At 37.0% G+C, this 18,125-nt stretch overlaps 1 protein-coding gene across 9 annotated transcripts in view; it reads left to right on the top strand.

Moving 5' to 3' along the window:
• Nucleotides 1-18,125, top strand: part of SLC35F3 (solute carrier family 35 member F3) — a 543,673-nt gene that overhangs the window by 407,206 nt on the left and 118,342 nt on the right. For all 9 annotated transcript variants that reach the window (XM_069064852.1, XM_069064851.1, XM_069064850.1 and 6 more), the window contains one exon: nucleotides 15,064-15,388. In XM_069064852.1, the coding sequence (XP_068920953.1) occupies nucleotides 15,064-15,388 (325 nt within the window). The remainder of the gene's footprint in view (nucleotides 1-15,063; nucleotides 15,389-18,125) is intronic.

Here is an 18,125-nt window from a genome sequence, read left to right as displayed (position 1 = left end):
TTTTTTAAGTTCCAAATTGTCTCCCTCCCTCTCTAACCTTTCCCCTTCCTGAGGCAATAAGCAATCAGATATAGGTTATACATATATAATCATGCAAAACATATTTCCATATTAGTCATGTTGTGAAAGAAGACAGAGACCCAAAGGGGGGAAAAAAACATGAAAAAATAAAGAAGGTAAAAATAACATGTTTCAATCTGTATTCAGATTCCATTAATTCTTTCTCTGGATGTGGATGGCATTTTTTATCATGAGTTTTTAAAAATTGTCTTGGGTTATTGTATTTCTGAGAAGAGCTAAGTCATACATACCTGATAATCATACAGCATTGATATTGCTGTATATAATGCTCTCTTGGTTCTGCTCACTTCACTGTATATCAGTACATGTAAGTCTTTCCAGGTTTTTTCTGAGGTCACTCTGCTTGTCATTTCTTATAACACAATAGTGTTCCATCAGAATCATATACCACAATTTGTTCAGTCATTCCCCAATTGATGGGCATACCATCAATTTCCAATTCTTTGCCACCACAAAAAGAACTGCTATAAATAGTTGGGGTTTTTTTTGGGGGGGAGGGTTGTTGTTGTTTTTATCAATTGGTCCTTTTCCCTTTTTGGATGTATTTGGGATAGAGACCTAGCAGTGGTATTGCTGGATCAAAGAGTATGCACTACAACTTTGAGCAAGGTTCCAAATGCTTTTCAGAAAGATTGGATCAGTTCACAACTCTACCAACAATGCATTAGTGTCCCAATTTTCCCACATCCTTTCCAACACTTATCATTTTCCTTTTCTGTCATATTAGCCAATATGATAAGTGTGAGGTAGTACTTCAGAGTTGTTTTAATTTTAATTTCTCTATTCGATAGTGACTTAGAGCATTTTCATATGACTATACATATTTTTGATTTCTTCATCTGAAAACTGCCTTTCATGTATTTGACCACTTATCAGTTAGGGAATTATTTGTGTTCTTATACATTTGACTAATTTCTCTTTATATTTGAGAAATCAAACCTTTTTCAGAGACACTTGCTGTAAAAAATTGTTTTCCAGCTTTCTGCTTTCCTTTTCTTCTTGGCCACATTGGTTTGTTTATGCAAAGCCTTATTAATTTAATGTCATCAGAATTGTTCATTTTATATCTAGTAATGCTCTCAATCTCTTCTTTGGTCATAATTTATTCCCTTCTCCATAGATCTGACAAATATTCTATTTCTTGCTTTTCTAATTTGCTTATGGTATGAACCTTTATTTCTAGATCATATACCCATTTTTACCTTATCTTGGTATGTGGTGTAAGATGTTGATCTATACCTAGTTTCTGCCATATTTTTTTTAACTTTTCCCAGCAGTTTTTGTTAAATAGTGAGTTCTTGTCCCCAAAGCTGGGGTCTTTAGGTTTATCAAACAGTAAATTATTATGGTCATTTCTTACTGTGTCATGCATATCTAATCTATTCCACTGATTCAGAACTCTATTTCTTAGCCATTACCAAATAATTTTGATGATTATCACATTATAATATGGTTTGAGATCTGGTATGGCTAGGCTACCTTCCCTCACTTTTTTCCACTAATTTCCTTGATATTCTTGTCCTTTTGTTTTTCCAGATGAATTTTATAATTTTTTCTAGCTCTATGAAATAATTTGAGAGTTTGATTATTATGGCACTGAATAATTAAATTAATTTAGGTAGAATGGTCATTTAATTTTATTGTCCAGGCCTACCCATGGACAATTAATATTTTTTCAATTGTTTAAGTCTGACTTTATTTGTGTGAAAAGTGTTTTGTAATTGTGTTCATATAATTCCTAGGTTTGTCTTGGCAGGTAAACTTCCAAGCATTTTGTATTATCTACAGTTATTTTAAATGGAATTCCTCTATCTCTTGCTGCTGGGCTTTGTTGATAATATATAGAAATGTTGATGATTTATATGGGTTTTATATACTGCAACTTTGCTGAAGTTGCTAATTATTTCAACTAGTTTTTTAGCTGATTCTTTAGGATTCTCTAAGTATACTATCATATCATCTACAAAGACCAACGGTTTTGTTTCCTCGTTGCCTGTTTTAATTCTTGTAATTTCTTTTTCTTCTCTATAAGTTATTATAGGTAACATTTCTATTATAATATTGAACAATAGTGATAATGGACATTCTTGCTTCACCCCTGATTTTGTTAGGAAAACTTTTAGTTTATCTCCATTGCAAATAATGCTTGCTGATGGTTTTAGATAGATACTACTTATTAAGGAAGGCTCCATTTATTCTTATTTTTTTAATAGGAATGGGTATTGTATTTTGTCAAAACATTTTTCTGAATCTACCAAGAAAATCACAAGATTTCTGTTATTTTTTTTGTTATTGATATGGTCAATTACACTGATAATTTTCCTAATAATTGAACTAGCCCTGCATTCCTGGTATAAATCCCATCTGGTCATAGTGTATGATCCTTGTGATATTTTGTTGTAATCTCCTTGCTAATATTTTATTTAAAATTTTACTCATTCCAATCTTGAATTGATTCGTATGTTGGGATAAGGAGGCTGTGTAATGGGGGTGTGGGAGTACAGATAGAGCATGAAAGGGTTTTTGTAGGGAGTAACATACATAATTAGATTTAGAAATCTATCTTACCCTACAGGAAAGTAGGAGGGGAAGGGGATTGAGAAGGAGGAGATTGATAGAAGGGAGGGCAGATTGGGGGAGGGGGTAGTCAAAACCAAAACACTTTTGAGGAGAGACAGGGTAAAAGAAGAGAGAAATTAGGATAAGTGCAGGGAGGAGGGGGATAGTATGGAGTGAAACACACTTAGCAATAGTAACTGTGAAAAAAGTTTTAAAGAAAATTTCTCTGATAAAGGCCTAATTTCTCAAACAAATTTATAAAAATAAGAGCCACTCCCCAATTGATAAATGATCAAAAGATATAAACAGTTTTCAGATGATTCAATCAAAGCTATCTTATAGCCATATGAAAAAAATGCTATCACTATTGATTGGACAACTTTAAATTAAAACAATTCTGAGATCAAACCTCATACCTATTAGATTGGCTAATAGAACAGAAAAGGAAAATGGCAACTGGTGGAGGGGATTGGGGAAAATAAGACATTAATGCACTTTGGGGGGAGTTGTGAACAAATTCAACCATTCTGTAGAGCAATTTGGAACTATGCCCAAAGGGCTATAAAAACCATGTGTACTCATTGACCTAGCAATTCTACTACTAGGTCTATAATCCCAAAGATATATAAAAAAGGGAAAGGACCTATATGCAAAAAAATATTTATAGTAGTTCCTTTCTGGGGGCATAGAATAGGAAATTGAGAGGATACCCATCAATTGAAGGATGGCTAAACGAACTGTGGTATGTGATTATGGCAGGATACTATTGTGCTAAAAGAAATAAGGAGCAGGATACTCTCAGAAAAAACTGGAAAGACAACATAAACTGATGCAAAGCAAAATGTACTATGTACAGTGTAAAGACAATATTGTAAGATAATCCCCTGTGAAACAACTTAGCTATTCTCAACAATACAATGATCCAAGACAACTCTAAAGGACTTGTGATGAAAATTCTATCCATCCCCAGAAAAAGAATTGATGGTGTCTGAATACAGATTGAAGCATGTTTTTTTTTTACTTTCTTCATTTTTCTTGGGGTGGGTTTTTTTTTGGTCTATGTTTTCTTTCACAACATAACTATTATGGAAATGTCTTGCATGACTACACATATATAACCTATATCAAACTGCTTGCATTCTCAATTGGCGTAGGGAGAGAGGAGGAAGAGAGAAAATTTAGAATTTAAAGTTTTAAAAATGAATGTTGGGGGGCGGCTATGTGGCACAGTGAGTAAGAGCACTGGCCCCGGAGTTGGGAGGACCTGGGATCAGTTCCAGCCTCAGATACTTAACACCCACACAAAAAAACTGGCCATGTAACCTTGGGCAAGTTACTTAACCCCAATTGCTTTAAAAAAATGAATGTTGAAAATTATTTTTACATGTAACTGGGGGAATATAAAATACTAAGTAAATGTAAAAATTTTTAAAAATCAAAACGAAAACACACAAAAAAAATCTTTGTTCCTGGACTGTGGTCCTCTGAGGAATGAAGGAGCTAGGTCTGAATTAAATTAACTACCAATCTGAGGGTCTCAGTAAGCAAATTTTAAATGTATAGAAAAAAGAAATGAACCAAAAGCTAACGTTTTCACAATTACCTATATAAACTACCTTGAACCTATAACTTCTCTCCAAACCAACAATTTTGTTATATTAGCAATGTTCATTAGGTCACAAAACTGACTGAATTCAGAGAAGGAAGGTATGAGTTTAAATATAACCTCAGACATTTAGTAAGTCTGTGCTCCTGGATAGGTCATTTAACCTCTATCTGCCTCAGTTTCTTCATCTGTAAAATTAGGATAATGATAGTACCTACCACCTAGGGTTGTTATGAGAATAAATATAATATCTGTAAAGTATCTTGTAGCAGCAATGTGCTATATAAATGTTGTACTTTAAAGATTTTTCAGTCATGTCCAGCTCTTCATGACCCCTTTTGGCATTTTCTTGGCAAAGATGCTAGAATGGTTTGCCATTTCCTTCTGAGACCAGCTGTTATTAAAATGCTGGGAGAAAGAATGGGGTAGTGGATAGAGAGTCAGGCTCAAAGACATCAAGAGATAGATTCAAGTCTTACCACCATTTTATAGAAAATGCTCCAGCATTGGTAGAAGGAATTTCTTGATGCCCAAGTTCCCTATACCAATGAAATCCCAAGTCCTGACCTTATCCTTATCCTAATTAAATGGATAATGATCACAAAAAACAGACAGCTTGAACTTCCAAAAAACATAGACCTTCAAATGAGTTTTCTGTAGTCAGAGAAGTTGAGATCCTTCCTGAAATCTGTTGGGCTTGATTCCATTCAACAAGTATGTCCTCTGTGTCCAAGATACTATACTAGAGGTTACAAAAACTAAAAAAGTAACAAGATATAGTCATTATCCTCAAGAGTATTGGTTCTGTTACCTGCTCATTGTGGGCTGTGCACAAGGACCTTAACTTTTCTAGGCCTCAGTTTCTCCTCACAAAAACAGGGTTCGTAGTTCTTGCTCTGCTACCTTACAAGGTTGTTGGGAGGATCAGATGAGATAATGGTTGGAAGAGCACTTTGTTGACTGGTACAATGAAGAGAACACTGGCTCTACAGTCAAGAAACCTGGGTTCAAATCCCTCCTCTGATTCTTAGTACCTGTATGAGCTTAACCCTCATTCAAAGTCACTCAAACTCCCTGAGTCTTAGTTTCCCCTTCTGTAAAATTAGGGGGTTGGACTAGATGGCCTCTAAAGTCCCTTCCAGCTCCAGCTCCATACTCCTATTACTGTAAAGTATGTTACAAATGTAAGCCATTATCATGCCATCATAGAGAAGAAGCATACAAAGGACTACAATAAAAGCTCAACTGTTAAAAGTGACTTACAATGGATACAAATAAAATTCATTAGGAGCGCAGAGAAAGGTGAGATGACTTCAAGACTGAGGAATTGGGAAGTAGGCATTTAATTCTGCTCTTAAGTAGAGAAGCAACCTTCCATAAGCTGGTGAGAGGAGAGAGGAGGAGAGCAAAGGCAGGAAAAGCAGAGTTTAGAACTGGGGTAGAATGAGTAAACCACGTAGGCTAAATCATATGGTTCGTGAAGGGTAGATAGGATCATGATGAGACAGTCACTGATTAGATATAAGAATAGAAGGGGAGCAAAGAGTGAAAAATCATAGACCTAGAGCCCAAAGAAACCCTAGAAGTCATTTGGTCCAAGCCTTCCATTTTACATATGAAGAAACAATCCCACGGCGATTAAGTGACTTGCCTAAAGTCATAAGGGCAGTAAGAGTCAGAACAGAAATTTGAACTCAGGAACTATACCTCCCAAACTAAATGCTTTTCCCCTTTGTACCAGGCTGCTTCCATGACTTTAGGTTTTTATCTAAAGCAACTGAAAGGGATATAGTATTATTAATAGAAATATGGAAGGCAAACTAGAGGGGCAATTGGGGTGCTGTGGGGTTTGTTATAATTGAGGAAGGATGCCTGTGGCTTTGTTCCAGGATACTGAAATTTAGAGTACACTAATAGAACTTGAATTCCTTCTCTAGTATAGAAACAATTGAGTTTGGCACTTACATAGTAAGAAAATTTTTTTACCAGATGTATCCTTGTAATGGTAATAGGAATTTTAAGTTCTTCCCTGTCCCTTAATAGGCTTAGGTGAATTTGAGGACCTTTCCTAATTTGAAAATATACTCTGCCCACTAATGGGCTGAATATGGTCACATGGAGCCTGTGGTGGGAAGCTTGTTTTTCAGGAAGGTACAAATTTTATTACTTTGTAGTCAAGTGGGTCACAAGGTTTGTGATGTTCTCTGACCCTGGAGAAGGCTATATATTCCCTGATGTGAGGTTTTGCTTTGGGGCTCACTTTGAGAAGAGTTGTATGATTTGGCCAGATGAGACTCTGGGCAGCCATTGAGCCCCCTGGCTTTGAAAACCCAGATGCTGGGTTTAGTCTCTTGTGACTAACTGAATGTATGTGACAGTCAGACAGCTAGAAGCCCTGTCTGTTTGTTTACTAAATTATGTTATTTTCTCTGTCTGTATTTTTGTCTGCTTGTAACTTCTGTTTGTATTCTCTGAAGTTGAGGGTATTGACTTTTTCCCCTGAACAAGGTAAATTATATATGTTTGATTAAAGTAAGATTGTTAACCCTTTTTGAGTTGCTTTCCTTTAGAAAAGCAGATCAAAGAACCTGTGCTAGCAGCCATCCTGGGGATGCTCGAATGCTTGCTGTTATGATCCCCTCCTCCCCAAGATGACCATATCCCAGGGGAGTTTCTCCACAGCCCTGTCCACCAATCCTGCTTCTCACCTCTATTGTCCTCCCTTCACCACTGCCGCAGAAGTCTTAGGTAGCCTCCCATACGGGGCTAGCATCCAAGAGTGTCTCTCTCTCTCTCTCTCTCTCTCTCTCTCTCTCTCTCTCTCTCTCTCTCTCTCTCTCAGGGGTATGAAGTAAAAATGTTTTTTTTTTGCAGGGAAATACTGAATTTGGGGTGTTGACAAGATAGGATTATGATGTTATCTCAAGAGCACAAATAGAATGACCCAAGGAAAAGTGACATTAAAAGTGAGTGAAAAACAGGGTTAGAATTTTTAGGTTAGAGAATGTGTACTGTGGGGAGTTTTTTTTCCTACATATTGAACAACAGAAGATAAATACCTTTGCTAACTCTAACATACTGGTTCAATCTTTTCTTCTCCAATCAACAAGTGGTTTCTTGTTATGGGCAATGGGGACTGGATTGTATTGGGATTCTAGACTAAAGAGCTTTTCCTTGCTGAGCAAGACAGAGTCCAGAAAGGAGATTCTCCTATCTCACGATGCCTGTCATCTGTTGCCAACAGTGCTGATGTCTCATTTTGCCTGCCAGACTTGCCTAAAATTCCTATTTCTTTCATAGTTGCAAGGACCATGCAGTGAATATAGGAGTCCTTTAGACTTTTTACTATTCCCTGCAGTTCATATTCACGTGCACCTTTGCTCATTTTGTTCCCCACTGTCAAGAAACTTTCTCCCTTCCTCCACTTATCTCAATTCCACAGATTCTTTAAGAACTCATTCAAAGTCACAGCTTCTCTAAAGCCTTTTCTCACTGGTCACGCATTCCATTTCCTTTTCCAAACCAATTTGTTTTTGTTTCTTTTGTTGTGTGTTTCTTCTGTGTGCCCCACAGTACTAAGAACATGTAAAGGTTTAATAAATGCTAATTAAATTGTTTAAAATACTCACAATTACATATTCTTTTTAGATATATGTGTATATGAGTATATATAATAATATATTATATATCAGTATTAATGACAGAATAGGATAAGAATAATAATTGAATAATAATAATTATTATGTTACATAATGTGGAATAGTCTGCTATAATAGGTAATATTATATAACAATATGTTATATGTAAAATATATATAATATATAATATACAATATTATATAACATCACATACAACAAAATATAAACTAATAGTTAGTGATCAATTATTTTTTTATATCCTATCCATTTCTTATATGATGAGATTGACCCCTGCTCTCAAAAAACTATATAGTCTAGTGGGGAGAAAAGACAAAATTTTGTAAAATCTGGGAGTTCGAAAAATTTTCAGAGAAACCTTCAAAAGTCATCTAGGACAGAGGTGTCAAACATGCATCCAAGTGGGACTCCAGCCAGATTAAAATGTAATTAGGAAATGTTTAACAAAAGAAATACAAATACAATAGAATATAGAAATGTTAATATGTGATTTTCTGAGGCAATATGCCTGCAGGAATCTTCATGTGTAGGTTGGTAGCCCCCATTTCTACTTGACTTTGACATCTCTGATCTATTCCAATCTATACCTGAAACAGCAACTCCCTCTACAACATTCGTGAATAATGCCTTCCAACCTCTGCTTAAAGACCTCCAGAGATGGGGAATTCAACACATCCATCCTACTTTGAGACAACTCTAGTTGTCAGGATTTTTTCCCTGCCGCTAAGCCCAAAGCATCTCATTAACCTCTATCTCTTATTCCTAGCTAGGTCATCCGGGGTCAAAAAAAAAATTCAGTTCCTCTTCTCATGACAGCCCTTCAAAAACTTGAAAATGGCTGGCATATTAATGTGTCATTTCCCACATACCCTTGCCTGCAACCCCCCCCCCCCAACGTTAAGTGTTTCCTTCTCTAAGCTAAACACCTACTTCATTTAATTGGCCTTCATGGATTTCCAGTCTGTGGATTTTCCATTTGGCCTTTGACCTAGCCATTCCCTCCCCTGTATAGATTCCAGTTGGTCACAGTCCTTCATAAAATGTGGTCCCCAGTATTGAACACAGTACACAAAATGCACCCTAACCAAAATAGAGCACCACCATTTTGGGTCCCTCCCACTTCCTATACCTTCTCCTTCAGGCAACATAAGATGACATTAGGTTTTCTGGCTGCTATATCACTACCAGGACTTAAACTTGCAGTCCATTAAATGGTCCTTTTCATATGAACTCTTATCTAACCATTCATGGTCTACATGTGGCTCACATTTGGCATTTCAAAGAGAAAAAAAGAAAGTGCTCATCCCATTTTAAGATGATTACAAAGTTAATTGAATTTTATGTAATATACATGGACATAATCACTCATGAGGAAGGAACAGGACATATACCACCCCCTTCACTGATATTTTAAGTCCCCCACTTTAGCTGTATCCAGGCAAGTGAATTCAGTATAACTGAATCCCAGGCAACCAACTCAGCTCGGGTAACTCACCAGTTCTAGAGGGTCCAGAGATGTTAGAGAGTCATGGGATTTCATACTCACATGAACAAAAAGAGCGAGATGCTGTATGCTAAGATCAGGGAACTTCAGGTGCCTTTGTATGATTCATTGTGAGAAGACCAGATAAAGCTGAATTTTGGAGCTGTTAAAATCTCTGCAGTCAGGGATTCTCCTCCTACTCATGGATATATAGGGGCCACTCCAGCTGTCACCATCTGCATATCACTCTTCCTTCCTCTATATGAAAGACACTGAAAAAGCACTTGTACCCCCTCCCCCACTCTGTACTTGTGCACTTGATTATTTGAACCTAATTGTAGGACTATTAAATCTTGCATCCTTAGGTCTGACCATCATTACAACCTATTGAAATTATTTTTGGATTCATAGAACTTTTGCGTCCCAGAGGAAGAAACTGAAAGCCATATAATCCAACCTATATCTAAACAAGGATCTCTCTGTGAGACACCCAACCAATAGCCATCTAGCCTTCACCTGTCTAATGATAGCCATGTCTAGGGTGGGGGACGGGTAATAGAAGGAAAAGGGAGGGAAGACAATTACATGATAACTTTATTATATATTTAAAAGGAATAGCAAGTTGTATACAATAGATTTGCAGTTTCATGTACAATCATCTTTTAAAAAAATTCTACTATATTATGGAAATGCTTGTGTTATTTCATAAATTAATTTTTTTAAACCATAGTGAGAAATACTCCACAGCTTCCCAAAGCAATCCAAAACTTTTGGATTGGTCTAATTATTAGGATTTATAATATAGTCTATGTCTTGCATAGTATATTATACATGTACATTATATAAACCGTTTCTGTTTTGACCTGAAACCCTGAGGGTCTTCCCTTCCCAGACTGTTTTATTTTTTTGCTAGATAGAAGAGGCCAACCTTTTTTTATTTCTTACCTCGCCTTAATCATTGAATGGATGTTGCCTCAGTCAGACAGATCTGGGAAAGATTTCAGCTTTAAAAGGCCAAGGTCTCCCAGTGCATTTGGGGCCATTTCCAATTGTCCTGATTTATATCTTGCCACTGGGCCCTGATGGCTTGAGAGAAGAAAGTGAGGGTGGTGACTTTGCACAGCCCTGCCTCACTTAAATCCAATTCACTTGAAAGTCAGGGCATCACCTTCCTGTTACCATGGTCTTCTTTGAGAAAGAAGGACAAACAATATAATTTCTAGTATAATTTTCTATTAAACTGAGTCAAAATCTTTTTAACATCCTCTTTAACCTTTTTTTAACATCTACCCATTGCATCCCTCTTCCAAATGACAGCTAGTCAACTGCTTGGAGATGGCTATAATCTCCCCACCTGGTCCTGAAGGTGTGTTCTCCAGCATAAGCACCCCTTTTCCTTTCTTTTCCTTTGACTGCTCCTAATATGAAATTCTCTTCGTGCCCTTTAACATTCTGGTCATCCTCCCCTGGATGCTCTCCAGCTTGTTATTATCCTTCTGAAGATGTGCTACCACGCAACTGAACACAATTCTATTTTCTCATCCAGAATTCTGGTCACTGCTTCCAGCTTCCTTTCATCTATAAATCGGATAATAAGTACCTTGGACTGGAGTTAAGTTCTATCACAGGAGAATGGTTTGGGGTAGGCTGTACTTGCTTGTTTTCCTTTGACTTTTTCCATGAGTATTTATTCTACCCACTAATTATTATTTTAAAAGGATAGAGTGTTCATTTTGGCTCTGAATGCCTTTACATTTCAACATTTGTGTATTTTTAATATTTCTTTTTGGCAAAATGGTCTAGAAAATGCACACTAGAGAATAACTTCTTCAATGCAAATGTTTTAGTAACAGTAAATTAAATTATTTAATGCCCATTGCCTTCATTTAGATGCCTCCACAGAATCAATCACTTCTGTTTTTACAAATTTATTAGACCATAATAGGAATTGTCCATGCATTTTACTTCTGAAAATGCAAGGCAACTAAACCAAGAAACACACTTACTCTAGCCACAGACTTATTCAAGCTCAGCAAGAATGCATACTTATACATGCTCGTGCTGTAAATTAGTCTTTCATTTATACATTGATTTTTGCTTCCTCCAGTTATGGCTCATATATGGATTTTTTTAGCAACAAAACTGGCAATGCAAAATACCCACTTTCCCCTGTGCACAACAATAACAAAAGGTGTTTTTATCCAACTAAATCACAACACTTTTATTTATATACTCTGAGGGGAGTGCAGATTGGATAATCCAAATTGTTAGATAATCCATTTATAAATTGTACTGTATTCTGAGTTTACATCTTAAAATAGCTGGCCATTTGTCTCAAGGCAATGAACAAATCCATCCAGTGAAGATATAATTCAGGAAGACCTAAAATGAAATTTGTTGTTTCCTTAGCTTATCATCTACTCCATGTTGGGATAGGCAGTTCATTTCTCAGATTGGTATGAAGTGCCAACCTGAATTGTTCATAATACTGCTCTTTCTCAGCCTTTCCCAGAGTGTGGTTAAACAGGTGGATTCGGAAGAGTATTTAGCCTGCAAACAAAGAAATCAATCAACCTCCTATGAAGAAAACTCTTGAGTAATGAATGCAAGTAATCCTGAAAACAGGATTTGTTAAACTCAATTTTGCTGCTATGTTTTTCACTTGATGCTTTACTAGAAGTAGAATGGTTATTGTATTTGTATGAATATAGCTTAGTGCCCCCCCCACCAAGTGCTCCAATTCCATACAATGAAATCTGATACATATGGGACATTAATTGTGTCCAACTCTCTGTGTCCCCATTTGGGGTTTTCTTAACAAAAATGCTGGAGTGGTTTGCCATTTCCTTCTCCAGCTCCTTTTACAGATGAGGAAACTTAGGTGTAATAGGGTGAAGTGGTTTGCCCAGGGTCACTAGGAAATGTCTAAGGCCAGATTTAAATATAAGAAGATGTCTTCCTGACTCCAGGCCTAACACTCTATCCACTGCACCAGCTAGCTGTAAATATTGGATCTTAGAACTCACTGAGAAAAACCACCTCATTTTACAGATGAGCAAATTGGGGTCCAAAGAGGTGAAGTAACTTGCCTCAAGTCTCACAGACTTAAAGTGAATAAATCAGAATTTGAAACTAGTGTTCTTTCAACTACTTCAAGAAGTTTTGAATATGAATATAATAATAGCTATCATTTGCTTTTTGACTTAAAAAGATTAACTCATTTAATCCTCACAGCAATCCTGGGATATAGGTGCAATTTTTATCCTCATTTTATAGTTGAGGAAACTGAGGTAGCCTGAGGCTAGATGACTTGTCCAAGGTGTCTTGACATTTTTTACAACCCCTACTTACTTTTTAAGGTTCAGCACAAGAGATATTTTCTGATTTTCCCAGTTCTTAATGTTCCCAACTACCAAATTTATTTTGTATTTATTTTGCATATATTTTGTAATGACTTATTTTTGTATACTTTGTTTTCTTTGAGTAGAATATAGGTTCCTTGAGGAGAGGGGCCATTTCATTATTTTTTTTAATCCTTTGTATCCTCATCACAGTTACTAGCATATAATACACACTTAATGATTCTTGTTGTACTGAATTCATCCTATCAATCAATAAATATTGATAAAATGCCTACCATGTGCTGCCCACAATGCTGGGAATAGGAGATATAAGTACAAAGAATGAAATAATCCTTACTTGCAAGGAGTATATAGTCAAGGGGGAGGAGACAAAAAGTACATATAAAAATATATACAGCATAAACACAAAGTGAATAAATTCAAATATATATAAGTTGAATACACAATAGTTTGGGAGGGAGGGCAGTAACAGATGGGAAAATCAGGAAATATTTCATGAAGAAGATGGTGCTTGAAATGCATCTTAAAAGAAGAGGACTCAGACAGTAAAAGGAAACACATTCTAGGTATGCGGGATGCCTCCTGCAAAGGTAAAGAGCAAACAATTTGTCAGTAAACATTAGTTAAGTGCCTACTATGTACCAGATGTCGTGCTAAGTACTCAAGTGGTGAAGAAATAGGGAGAAAGCCAATTTGGCTCTATTATCGGGTATGGGATTCCAAGGTGGCTGGAAAATTAATTTGGGGCCAAGTTAAACAGGGGGGGTTTTATATTTTATTCTAGAGGCAATGGGGAACCACTACATTTACCGAGGAGGGGAATTAAGATTGTCGACTCTATACTTAAGGAAAATAGCTTTGGCAGTTGTGTGTAGGATGAAATGGAATGAGGAGAGACTTGAGGTGGGGGAACAAATTATGCAACTGTTGCAATAATCATCAAGAAATGACGAGGAGTTGCCATCAAGTGTTGGCTGTGTGAGTGGAAAAAAGAGGTCAGGGGAAAGATATGTGGAAGTAAAAATGTCAGGCTTTGTCAACTGATTCGATAGTTGGGATGAGGGAAAGCAAGGCATCCAGGACGATGCTTAGGTTAGTAACTTGGGACACTGGAAGATATGATGAATGAATAAAGAATTTCACCATGGATAAAGCAATAGCTCTATTCAAATCCCCAGCTTTCAGACCACATGTATAAACATGAATGGAAAGTAGTAATAGAAAAATTTTTTCAAGTTTCCACTTTCCTGTGACCTGAGTGAGCACCCCATAAATCAATGCCAAGTTTTGGGAGCAAGCCTGGTCCATGGATTAACGGTTATCTTCTTTCCTAGAGGCAAGAATCTCTCTAAACTGGAGTTTTTAAACCAAGGATTCCATGAATAGATTTCAGAGGGTCTATGAACTTGGATGGGGGAAATTGCATCTTTCTTTCAATAAAATAGGTTTTATTTGTAATCCTATATATTTTATTTTCCACAACTAGGTGGTGCAGGAGATAGGGTGCCAGACCTGGAGTTAGGAAGATGCATTTCTCTATGTTTAAATATGGCCTCAAACACCTACTAGCTGTGTGACCTTGAGCAAGTCATTCAACTCTCTTTCCCTCAGTTTCCTCATCTGTAAAGTGAGCTGGAGTAGGAAATGTCAAGCCACTCTAGAATCTTTGCCAAGAAAACCCCAAATGGGGTCTCGAAGTTGGACAACTGAAAATGACTAAACAACAAAATATTTTATTGTATCAATTCAAAAACATTATTCTAAAAGGGAGTCCGTAGGTTTCACCAGACTGCCAAAGGGATCCATGACACACAAAAAGGTTAAGAACTTTTGTTCTAAAAGGAAAAACTGATTAGGTTGTACAAAACTGTAGTTTTTAAAGAAATGCCAGGAGGGAAATTTCTGGGGACTTGCTTGTATAGCAGACTTGTTGGATCAACTGGAAAGGGTGACTTGATTTTTTTGCTGTTTAGGGATGAAGCAAAATGGTAATTTTTATTGCAGCTCCCTTAAATAACATATACATGAAGATTCAATGGGGTCAACATATTGATAGCTAAACGTGTGTGCATTCTGAAGATAGAGGAATATTTATTGTACTACTTCTAGCAGAGTGCCATAGGCCAGGTGCTTCTGCTCTCCTTGCAGGAGCCCTAATATCACCCTCTTAACTGCAATTGCAAAGGAATTCTGCCTTCAGGCCTTAGCTCCCAGCCACTCCATTCCCAACCTTGTGGAGAGAGAAAGTCTTGAGAGAGGCCCTCAGGTACAGTCTATGAATCCCTGCTAACCTTCGCCTCCTTTATTTTTCCCCAGGGGATGAGCGCCCTCGGGACTCTCCAGCCCCAACAGAGACCCAAATGCCAGCTGGAGTGGAGGCTGGAGGGAGAGCCAGCCATTGTTGTTGGAAATGTTCCAGAGAGCAGCTCAAGAAGTTTTTCTGGGGTGTGGCAGTGGTTTTGTGCATCTGTTCCTCATGGGCAGGGTCCACACAGCTCGCCAAGCTGACCTTCAAGAAATTTGATGCCCCTTTTACCCTGACATGGTTCGCCACCAACTGGAACTTTTTATTCTTTCCTTTGTACTATGCTGGACATGTTTGCAAATCCACGGAGAAACAGTCTTTAAAACAAAGATACAGGTAAGGAGAACTTGGTGAGCTGACCCCTTTCTGTGATCTTATGCTTTTAGAGGACTGGTTAAGAAATGGTAATCATTTTTAAGAATTGATGATGGATGAACCTTTTTCTCCTTGGTGTTACAACATTTGAGTGTGTTGCCTATACTACATAAGAGAGAAAGCTTTGGGTTTGCTAATGGTAAATAATAATGATAATCATAAATATTTATATAGCCCTTTAGGGTTTGCAAATTGCTTTACATATATCTCACATGATTCAAGGATTGCATAAGAGAGAAAACTCTGGATTTGTTAATGGTTGGAAATAATTTTTTTAAGGTTAGCATTTATATAACCCATTAAGGTTTACAAAATGATATATTATATATGTGTATATATATATATATATATATTATATGTGTGTGTATACACACACACACACACACACACACACATACATACAGAGAAACCTGTGAATTGGTGCTACCATTATCCCAAAGGTTAAAAGAGGTTATGTGATTTGCCCAAGGTCACGCAATTTATAAGTGTCTCAGTCCAGATTCAAATTTAGGACTTTCTTATTCTAGTGCTTTATCCAGAATACCTGCTATGGAAACAGGACCTGGGTTCAAATTCTACCTTTGATACTTAGAACTTTTGTGGCCCTCCGCAAGTCATGGAAATTCTCTGTGCCTAAGAATCTCTCTTGGTAAAATGGGGGGGGGGGTAAGGGGGGATTGGATGGCCTTTGAAGCCCCTTGTAACTCTACAACTATAATCCTATGATTTCAGAAATCATACTTCCCTTCTAAGACTAATTTGCCATAACTTGTCCTTCATCTCAATTCTCTTTTGGCATAGCATAGATCAGGGAAAGGCATGAAAAGGGCATGAATGGTGGGATTTGAAATGGTTGAATGAAAGAACCCAGAATGTGGAGAATCAGAATTCTCTTCTCCCCACAAGGTGCTCTTGTGCTCCTTTGCTTCAGGTTCTGAAACCAGCCTCAGGGGCTACTTCACAGATCTTCCACAGCTCACCTTGACTTAATCCCACAAAGTACCTAGGAAAGGTGAAAAAATTCAAGTCAAAATCATTATTGACCTTTAGTGCTTTGGGGTGTATACACACTGTGACAGGAATGTTTCCTTTCCATTAAGTTTTTGAGTCAGGGATTTAAATATTTTTTTCTCTACAACTCAAGAAAATATGTAATTGTTCTGGTCCTATCAAAACATAACAGCTTCTCAACTTTCTTGATGTTTTCTCATTTTGAATTCATTGCAACAATTTATCAAGAGTATATGATCAAAAGAAAACAGACATCAGAGATGAGAAATCAAGGGTACAAGACAAGACAGTAATTCTTGCTTTACTTGCCAGCATCAAACTCTTTAAAGGCATGCATTTAGGGTATAAAGCAGCTTGCATTACCTCGTTTAAAACATGTTTTGCTTTGTTTAATGACATAAAATATTTGGAGGGTTCAGGGAGAAAGGATTTCCCTTAAGAAGTCATGTTATGAAATAAAGGAACCATTCATTCAGAGAAAAAGATCTGGGTGAGTGAATGAGTTAGATAATTGGGTCAAAATGCCACCATTTTGAAAAGTGAATTCAGAAAGACAGTGGAGATATAACAAGTAGGTGGGGATCTGAGGTTGAGGAGAAAGGCCAGAGTTGTCTATGATGGAAAGAAATTCACAGTAATTCATGTTTCCAGAATAAGAGGAAGGTGCAATTGGAGTAATTATTACCTTTCCTTTGCACAGCAACAACCAATGGAGTAGCACAGATCAGAACAGATCTCACCAGGCATTGTGAGAGATCCTAAGGCAGCCAAGGACAGGAGAATAATATAATGCCTTCTTCTAGGTCCAAAGGAAAGTGAACATTTAGATAAGTACAATTTATGACAGGTATTGACAGGAGGACTAAATGTGTACTTGGGAATTTGTATTTCTTTTAGGCCCTACTCTGACTGGCATGTTGATTTTAAAACTGTTAATCTTTTTAAACTAATAAGCATTTAATTTCTCTCTCTCAAACCCCCTTCTCCACTGACAAAGAAAAAAAAATCTTTGTAACAAATATGCAAGACAAATTCCCTAATTGTCCATGTCCAAAAAATTATATCTCATTCTGTATTCTGAGTTCATTTTCTCTTTTTCAGGCAGTGGGTAACATTCTCTTTCTAGAATCATGGCTAGTCATTGCATTGATCAGAGCTCTTAGGTCTTTCAAAGTTATTTTTACAGTTTTTCTTACTGTATAAATCATTCTGATGGTTCTACTCACTTAATCTACACCAATTCATACAAGACTTCCCAGGTTTTTCTGAGACTGCCCTTTCATCATTTTTTTATGCACAGAAACATTCCGTTATATTTATAATTTTGTTTGCTTTTAAGGAAGAAATACTGTTTTTTTTAATAAAGAATTATTAGAAAAGCAGACTTGATATGATAGTCCTTGTTCTTCTAAATCATATACCTAAAGAAAGTCTTGGAGTTTAAGCTGCGGTGGAGTTATGTGATAGGTGGGCATAAGTCCTAAATATTTGATTTTCATAGTACTTGTGTTCCACCCTTACACCTATTTTAATGATAGAAACCAAATTCACTTATGAAAAGGAAGGAAATGGGGTGGGGACTGAGGTGGGGGGGGAGAGAAAGGGGGCATGGATGGAGAGAGAAGAGAAGGGAAGGAAAGGGAAGACAAGGGAAGAGAAAGGAAGAGGAGAGGGAGGAGAGGAGAGG

Source organism: Petaurus breviceps, unplaced genomic scaffold (assembly GCF_028583685.1).
Source record: "Petaurus breviceps papuanus isolate PSGF00001 unplaced genomic scaffold, PetGlider_PUasm1.0 90650, whole genome shotgun sequence".
Classification (NCBI taxonomy): Eukaryota; Metazoa; Chordata; class Mammalia; order Diprotodontia; family Petauridae; genus Petaurus; species Petaurus breviceps.
Note: the sequence above shows the minus strand (reverse complement) of the source record. Positions and strands in the feature narration are given on the sequence as shown.